The 8,228-nt window shown below is 72.0% G+C and overlaps 2 protein-coding genes across 2 annotated transcripts; one reads left to right on the top strand and one right to left on the bottom strand.

Moving 5' to 3' along the window:
- The first annotated feature begins 116 nt into the window (after positions 1-116).
- On the top strand, positions 117-2,377 carry C5H20orf204 (chromosome 5 C20orf204 homolog). The gene is made up of 2 exons (XM_055139965.1): positions 117-1,769; positions 1,925-2,377. Exons 1-2 carry the CDS (start codon positions 1,209-1,211, stop codon positions 2,375-2,377), a joined length of 1,014 nt encoding a protein of 337 aa, XP_054995940.1. The 5' UTR covers positions 117-1,208.
- A 4,152-nt stretch (positions 2,378-6,529) lies between these two features.
- Positions 6,530-7,828, bottom strand: SOX18 (SRY-box transcription factor 18). Its single transcript, XM_004620258.2, has 2 exons — positions 7,529-7,828; positions 6,530-7,311 (listed from the first exon to the last, which is right to left on the bottom strand). Exons 1-2 carry the CDS (start codon positions 7,773-7,775, stop codon positions 6,590-6,592), a joined length of 969 nt encoding a protein of 322 aa, XP_004620315.2. The 5' UTR covers positions 7,776-7,828; the 3' UTR covers positions 6,530-6,589.
- Between the last annotated feature and the right edge of the window lie 400 nt (positions 7,829-8,228).

The raw sequence follows: 8,228 nt of genomic DNA on the forward strand, positions 1-8,228 counted from the left end.
GGTTCCCTCCATCGTCCCCCCCGTCGTCCCCCCGTCGCCTCCCATATCTCTGCAGCCCCCTCTGTGGCCCTCGTTTGTGAGCCCCTTGCCTACAGCCTGCACCAGAGCGCTGACCACTGTGTGGTGGGGATGGTGGCACTGGCCAGAGTCCCGCTGGGCTGGGTTCCCTCCTGTCCTGTGGCCTGGGCTGCTTGGGTATGCAGAGGCTCTGCAGCCCCCTGGGCAGCTGGACTCGCTTTCACCGTTCCATCTGTTCAGTTCCGAAGGGGCTGCTTGTGTCTTGCTTCTGGGCTGGGAATCTCGTGGCCAGAGAGCACTGGCGCCGAGTGGCCATGGGCTGTGGTGTACACCATGTCTCATACGTGGGTGCCGTGTGGCGACCTAGCCTTGCCCCTGACCCCTGGCCCGCCCTTGCGGTACCAGAGGCGGGCGGGGGCACCATGTCCTGCTTCCCCTTGTGCACCGGTGTGGAGTGGGAGGGACAGCCGGGCAGGGCAGGAACACAGGTGGGCAGGGCGTGAGGCTGGAGTGGGCCTGAAGGGCAGCCTGGCTCCTGGCACTCCCTGACCTGCGCCCTCCGGGAGGGACTCGTTTCCCCGGTGCTCTCAGATGCCTTTCTGTGGCCCCCATGTGGTTCCTCCGCCGGAGCAGGACCTGCACAGCCAGAGCCCAGAAGGAGGGAGACGCCCCCCTCCCCACTGGCCTGCTGGCCCCGCGGAGCCCGGGAAGTCCCAGCATAGGGCCTGCTGGGGCAGGACCCCCAGCAGGAGGGGCTGAGCCCTGGTGCCCCGCCCACCTGGCTCCGCCCTGGGCAGGGGCCTAGTGGGCCACCAAGGCAGGCCCCTGCTGCCCTGGCCCACCTCCCTCACGGCCCAGCCCGCAGCCTGCAGAGCTCAGGGCTGTGGCAGGGGAAGGGGCCCCGCCGCCTGGGGTTGGCTGTGGCCTCTGGTCAGGTGAAGTGAAGAAGTGATTGGACAGGGGTGGGGAGAGGGCAGGGCTGGGAGCCTACCCCAGCTCCCTCCTCCCCCCAGCTTCGAGCAGGGACTTCAAAAGCTGCAGCCGCTGCGGCGCTGCAGCCTAGGGAAGCCCCGGGCGGGCGGGCGGGCGGGTGTCAGCCTGGAGTGGCCGCCGCGCTCTGGCAGAGGATCCCAGGACCATGTCCGAGGCCCGGTGTCTGCAGTGAGGGACAGCAGGACCCTGGGAGGCCCATGGTGAGCAGCGTTCCCCCTTCCCAGAGCGAGTCCCTCCAGGGGGCCCCGGCCCCTTCACTGCTGGTGCTGGGCCGCCGCCGGCGGGCAGCCGGCCTGGGCTGTGCGGATGGGTTGGGCGCCTGCGTCCCCAGCCGCTCCCTGGGCTCGCATGGCTGCCTTGCTGGGGGATCCCCCAAGCCTCTCCCTTCCAGCGGGGTGTGGCCTGGGGCTCGGCCTCGCCGCGCTGGTCCCAGGCCCAGCAGTGCTCCACCCCAGATCCCGGCTCCCGGCCGGACCCCTGGGCCCGGGGTGGGCGCCTCACCGCAACCCTTGCAGGTGCCCTTCAGGCGGGTGCTCTGGGCCCTCCTGCCGCCGCTGCTGCTGGGGCTGGGCCTAGCGCGGGACAGGGCCGGGCTCCGGGCCTGCAGCGTCCCGGACGTGCTGCGCCACTACCGCGGGCTCATCTTCGAGGACCTGCAGGCGGCCGTGAGGCGCTTCGGGGCCGGGGCCGGGACGGCGCGTGCCCACCGGAAGGGCCCGGCCGGACAGAGCGCCGGCGCCTCCTGCGGCGCTCAGCAGGTAGGCGCGCCCCCGCGCCCCCCGTCCGCCGCGCGCGCTCCTGCCCAGCCCCGTGCCCCCCGCCAAGATCACGACATCCTGCTGCCCATCTCGGCCCAGGGGCGCACGCTGCGAGGGGCCGCGCGCGCTCCTGCCCAGCTCCGTGTCCCCCCCAGGAGCACGACATCCTGCTGTCCATCTCGGCCCTGGGGCGCACGCTGCGAGGGGCCGCGCGCCCGGGCCGCCGCGGCGCGCTGGAGCGGGCAGCGTGGACGGCGGCGGCGCGCACGGAGGCGGCGATGCGGCGGCACTGCGCGGCGCTGGACGGCGGCGGCGCGCGGGCCCCCCGCGCCCGCCCGGACGCCCCGCGCGGCGGCCGGCGGCGGCGGCTGCTGCGGGCCCTGGACGCGGTGGCCATGTGCTGGGAGAAGCTCTTCGCGCTGCACGCCGAGGCCGAGGCCGCGGCCGCCGCCAGGACGCAGCCGGGGCCGGGCCCGCACGTGGCCGCCGCCGGGGAGCGGGGACGGGGCGGGACGGAGGGCGGGCAGCCCGGGGCCGCGCTTTGTGAACTCGGGGCGAAACCACCGGATAAAGGAGATGGCCCTGGAGGGAAGGCCGGCCGGCCCTGACTGCAAGTGGACCTGGCGTTTCCTGTGCTCTGGGGACCCCTCGCTGGAGGGAGGAGCAGAGAGGGGCCAATGCTGGGCTCCCCAACACCTACCACTCGCCCCTCCAGGCAGCATCAGCAGGAGGCAGGCCAGGGCCCGCGGCCTCCCCTAGACACATTAGCCCGTGGGTCCTCTGCAGCCAAGAAACTGCTGCCCAGCCCAGAGTGAGGAAATGAGGACCATGAGGCACAGCCAGGAAGTGAGGGCTCAGCCCTGAGTGCCCTCAGCTCTCCCAGCAGCCCCTACGGGGCACAGCCACCCCCCCCCCTCCCGCACGGCCCTCCACGCAGGCACTGAGGGGTCGGCTTTACATGCTTTCTGTTGGGGTGAGTCAGGCTCAGTGGAGACCCCCAAGTTAATGCTGTGGGAGGTGGGCTTGGACATGCAGGGTGAGGGCAGGACCTGGCCTACTACTCTGGGAGTCCCTGCCTCTAACCTGGGGAGCCCGTGGCGCACGGGGACAAGGCAGCTCTGTCTGACCATCACCAAAGGGACCTGACCGGGGCAGAGAAGGCCCTACCGGGAGACCAGCTCAAGCAGGGGTGTGGGGGGCGGCTCAGCCCCGCAAGGTGGAAGCAGGGCTACCTGCTGGCCTCTAGCTTCCCTGGCCTGGACAGCAGACACCCCTAGCTCACGAGGGGAGGAGGGGGCCGGCGGAGAAGGGCACCAGACCTGCAGTAGCCCAAGCCCCCACCAGAGCCCCACCGGGGGCGTGGGGGGCACAGACACGTGGCCTCTCTCTGGGATCATGGGGCGTGCCCGGGCTGGGCCCCACGCCTCCTCGCCCTTATTTCTTGGGCTGTCACCGGTGTTCGGGGCTGGGCCCAAAGCAGCCGCGTTCTTAGGGGTGCGCAAGATGGAGCAACCCCTGCCGCACCGCCCCGATCGGGTCGCACCCACGGGTGCCCCGTCAACCGGTGAGGCCGCGCACAGCCAGTGTCTCCTGAGGTGGATGGACAGGGCCGTGTCCACTGCGGCCGATTCTCGGTCCTGTCTAGGGGCAGGCCCAAAGCGACACCGAAGTGCCCAGAAATGACGAGGTTGGGGCAAACAAAGCCTGGGACGCTCAGAAGCCCCCGTCTGAGGCCCACGTGGGCCGGACGCCCCGGGAGCCCGTCCCGACACGCGCCAGCCCGGCAGCGGGCCTCGGGCGCTGTCCAGGGTTGTGCAACCGCCCGGCCGGGAGCCGGGAGGGGCGGGGCGGGCGGCTCCGGGGGGCGGCCCGGGTCCCGCGGCCCCCCGGGCCGGGAGCCTTTGAAGGCACATCTGGAGCGCGGGCGAGCGGCAGACGCCCCGGGGCCCCGAGTCCCCCCGGCGCGCGGGGGCGGCGACCCCCGGGAGTGGAAGCAGCTGCGCCCGGCCGGGCCGAGCCGGGCCGGCCCAGCTGTGGCCACTGAGTGCAAACACGGCCGCGCGGGGGGGCGGGCCAGGTGCGGCGCCCATTGTCCCGCCGGGGGCCCGCGGGCGCCCGGGGACGGTCCATCCTGCCCTCCTCGGGGAGCCCCGGCGCACAAACAGGAACAGTCGCGGCCCACACCTGCGCGGACGCGGGGCCGGCGGCGGCCGGGCTCCCCGCCAGGGCAGCAGACGCTGTCCTCCGCCGCCCGGCGCCCCCTGCCCGGCCTGCGCGGGGCGCGGGGCCAGGGGTCCGGGCTGCGGCCCGAGATAAGCGCCGCGCCCGCCGGCCGCTTCCTGCGCTTCCCCCGCCGCCGGGCGCCTCTTCCTGTTTTCCGGGCGGGCGGGGCGGGGCCGGGCCGCTGGGGGCGGGGCCAGGATGGCGGGGCGGGGCTCGGAGCTGGGGCGTGGCCGGGACGGGGTGGGTGGGGCTTGCCGGGGCGTGTCCGGGCCGGGACCGGGAGGGTGGAGGCTCGGCTGCCAGCTGGGGCGAAGGAAGAGGGGGACGGGTGCGGCGGGGTGCGGGGTTCCAGGAGCAGGGTTGGAGCGCTAGGGGAGCCGCACCCGCGCCCCTGCCTTGACGCAACGAGCTGGTTTGCTCCATTTAGCGTGAGCTCACCTTGTCATTTTAGACCCAGTCCCCAGCCCCCACTCGCACACCTGGTCAGGACCCTCTGGACTGCAGTGGCCAGCACACCACCCCGGTGGAGGGTTGAGCCTCGGTTTTGGGGCCCACTTGGCTCTGTCCGGGGCCTAAGGCCCACCTGCCCTGTGGGACAAAGCTGAGCACCGAGTTTTGGGACCACCTAAACCAGGCCCTTCAAGACAGGGAGTGCTTCCACCCCGGGAAGGCGTGTCCAACCTCAGCCTCCAAGCCTGGGGAGGAATGAGGTGACGCTGCCTTGCTATAAAGGGTTCCCGAGGGGCTGGAGCAATAGCACATAGCCTGTAGGCCACCAGCTCCCCATATGACCCCCCTGAGCCTTCCAGGAGTGACCCCTGAGCACCTCTGGGTGTGACCCCTTAGCAAAAACCCAAAGGGCTCCCAAGGGGTGGCACCCCCAGTACAGAGCAGAGGAGGAACAGCAGAGAGTAAAATCAGGAAGTGGTGCCTTTGGGTATACTGAAAACCCAGGGTGGTCTGAGAGCTCGAGGGATGGGGCACAGGCTCGAGGGACTGCAGGGGCCCCAGCACAGAGGAGAGAGCGACCCTTGAGCACCTCTGGGTGTAGCCCTCAAGCCAGAGTAAATAAAATGAAAACCACTGAAGCGTTGGGTAGGATGTGTGGGACGTGGAGGCTGAGTGTAAGGACTGACCCAGGAGGCCTGGGTGCAGGCAGAGGGCGCACCTGCTGCCCACACCCCTTTCCTGGCTTTCACGCTGGGTTGCTGGCTGGGGCAGGCTGACACCTTGACTCAGGGTGCAGCTCCTGGCTGGAGCAATCCCTTGGGGCCTATTCCTGGTGGTCTGGCTCAGTGGGAACAGGGCTGGGGCACAGGTGGGCACTGGAGGAGGAGAGTAGAGGTCCCTGCTGTCCCCACAAGGGGGTCCTCTAAGACCCTGCCCTGCTCTGAGCCTTTAAACAGAAGCTCTTCCGGCCACCCCAGGCCTCATAGGAAATTTAGTCCCCACCAAGATTCGCCATTCCAACCTGGGTCCCTCACTCGTGGGCTGGGGACGGGCTGAGGCACTGCCTCCATGTGTGCTTGGGGGTGGGGGGCAGGGGTGGGCCCTACTTCAGGGCGCTGCTCACCCCACCCCTGGCCTCGCTCCCTTCCGCTATCTCGGGAGGAGTCGCAGGGCTCGCTGACTCAGGCTGCGCCCTACTGGGGTGCACCTGGACACCTGCCCAGGTGTGGGGCCAGAGGCACAGCCGGTATGAGGTGGGTGGCGTGGCTGGCACCACTCCGCAGACGGCCAGGACTAAGCAGAGTGCTCTCAACCCGAGCACTGTCCCGTGGTGGATGTTGCCCCAGGGCTCTCTGCCTCTCCACTGCCTGGGGCTCCTCCCTCCAGACCACTGCAGCCCCCACAGCTGCCCGCTTGTCCAGTGTCTTGTGTTTTCTGGGCTCTGCTGCTGGGGAGGAGCAGTCCCCACCTCTGCCGCTGGCTGCAGGGTCATGCCTGTCTCCACAGTGGTGTGGCCACACTGTCTGTGGCCAGGACGTCCCAAGGAGCAGCTCACTCGGCCGCACACATATGGGCCCATGCTTGCTGTGGCCAGTCTGACACATCCCACCATGCCATGGCCACAGAAGCCGAGGGCACACAGCTGCTCCTGGGAACCATGACCTTCCACCAGGGCAGGAGCTGCGGACTGGGCAGCACTGGCCTTGGGGACTCACTTTGGGGGGGGTCTCATAGGTCCTGTCTGCATAGACAGTGATTGGGGCCCCAGTGAAGCAAGGAGCTGGGGGAGGGGTGAGGTGCTGCAGGTGGGCGGAGGGAGGGGCCCCTCTGCTGGGCCTGCGGTGGTCTGGGCGGGTGGGGCTCAGGGGGACAGTCTCTGGGCAGCAGTCTTACTGGGAGGGGCCCGGTTGGCAGGGACGCTCTGAGTCCTGAATCAAGTGGAGGGTGAGGGTGCGGGTCCGAGCTGGGGCTTGAGCCCTCAGGGAATGATTCAAAAAGACAAGTTGGGGCGCCCCGCCCCGCGCCTGCAGGGACTCCCAGCCCCCGAGGCAACCAGGCCTCGGAAGGAAAAGTTTACACACTTACTCAAAAATTAAATATATTGTAGCGTGTATAGAAAAGGCCAAGCAGGCGGCCGCTCCTGGCCGCTAGCCCGAGATGCAGGCGCTGTAGTAGACCGCGCTGCTGGCGTCCGAGAGCGCGGCGATCAGGCTGCTCTCCTCGGGGCAGGACATGGGCCGCGGGCCCCGCTTGGCCAGCGCCACGTGGTACGGGAGCGCGGCGTCCGCCCAAGTCCGGCCGCAGTTGAGGTACTGGTCGAACTCGGTGAGGTCCACGTCGGCCCAGAGCTCGGCGCCAGGCGCCAGCGGGTCGGCGGCGTCGGGCTGCGCAGCGTCGGGCGGCGGCGACAGCGGCCCGGCGTAGGGGCCAGCGCCGTAGTAGAGGCCGGCCAGCGGCGCGGCCAGCGGCGGCCCGTAGGCGCCCGACTCGCGGGGCAGCTCGGCCGCGGCGAAGGGCGCGCGGAAGGTCCGCGGCGCGCAGTCCTCGGGCGCGGCGGGCGGCGGGAAGAAGGCGGCCTCGCCGGGCTCCAGGCCGTCCAGCGGCGAGCGCTCGGGCGTGGGCAGCCCCAGCCCGTCCAAGTCGGCGGCCAGCGCGGGCAGCTCGCGGAAGGCGGGGAAGGGCTCGGGCGGCGGCGCCAGGCCCGGGAGCAGGAGGCCGGGCTCCAGCCGCCGGGCCCTGCGCGCCTGCTTCTTGCGGCGGGGCCGGTACTTGTAGTTGGGGTGGTCGCGCAGGTGCTGCACGCGCAACCGCTCCGCCTCGTCCACGAAGGGCCGCTTCTCGGCCGCGCTCAGCTCCTTCCAGGCCTTGCCTGCGGCGGGGCGCGGGTCCGCGGGTCAGCGGGTCTGCGGGCGCCGTCGGGCAGTGCTGCCGCCCCGCGCCCTGAGGACCCCGCGCCCCGCAGACCCCGCGAACCCGTCCCCGGCCCCCGCGCCCTCCGCGCCCCGCGGCCCCGCGGACCCCGGATCCCCGCGCCCAGCGACCCCGCATCTCCCGGACCCCCGCGCCCCGCGCACGCACGCACTCACCCAGCATCTTGCTAAGCACCGCGTTGTGTAGGTCGGGGTTCTGCTGCGCCAGCCGCTTGCGCTCGTCCTTGGCCCACACCATGAAGGCGTTCATGGGCCGCCGGATGCGCGACTCGTCGGCCGCCGGACGGTCCCCGCGGCCCGCGGGACTGGGCGGCGCGGCGTGCCCGAGGCCCGGGGCCCACGCACAGTCGCGGCGGGCGGGCGGCTCGTCCTGTGCGCCGGGGCCGGGCGGCGACCTCTGCATCCCAGCTGGGCGCGGCCTGGGCGGGACGCGGCGCGGGCGGCGGGCGCGGGGACGACGGCGCGGGCGGCGGGACGCGACGGCCGCGCTCCGGGTGGGCGCCCAGATATAGCGGCGCGGGGCCAATCGGCGGTGGCGGCGGGCGGGGCGCGCCAGGGCCGCCCCCTCCCCGGGGCGCGCTTCCCTCCCGGCCTCCGCTGAGCCCCCGCCCCCGCCCCCGCCCCGCTCCAGTCCGAGACCCCCGCCGCGGGGCCGCGCGGAGGGGCGTCGGGCCCTTTCTCCCACCCACCGCGTGGCAGGAGGAGGCCCGCCCCCGCCCGGGATGCCGCCGGGGGCGCGGGCCCTTGTTCTTGGGAGGCGCCCCCCAGCGCGCGGGCCTCCTGGCTCAGGGTGAGGGGCGCCGTGGGAAAGCTGCCTGCAGCTGGGGAGCCCGGCCCCTAAGTGTGGGAGCAGCTT

The sequence above is a fragment of the Sorex araneus genome, chromosome 5, assembly GCF_027595985.1.
Source record: "Sorex araneus isolate mSorAra2 chromosome 5, mSorAra2.pri, whole genome shotgun sequence".
NCBI lineage: Eukaryota > Metazoa > Chordata > Mammalia > Eulipotyphla > Soricidae > Sorex > Sorex araneus.

What these genes read in the sequence shown, in the direction of transcription:
- C5H20orf204 (XM_055139965.1), top strand. Translation starts at nt 1,209, where the DNA reads ATGGTGAGCAGCGTTCCCCCTTCCCAGAGCGAGTCCCTCCAGGGGGCC. An exon ending in CCTCCTGCGGCGCTCAGCAG is followed by an intron (nt 1,770 to 1,924) that starts GTAGGCGCGCCC and finishes TGTCCCCCCCAG; the next exon opens with GAGCACGACATCCTGCTGTC.
- SOX18 (XM_004620258.2), bottom strand. Translation starts at nt 7,775, where the DNA reads ATGCAGAGGTCGCCGCCCGGCCCCGGCGCACAGGACGAGCCGCCCGCC. An exon ending in GGTGCTTAGCAAGATGCTGG is followed by an intron (nt 7,312 to 7,528) that starts GTGAGTGCGTGC and finishes GCCCCGCCGCAG; the next exon opens with GCAAGGCCTGGAAGGAGCTG.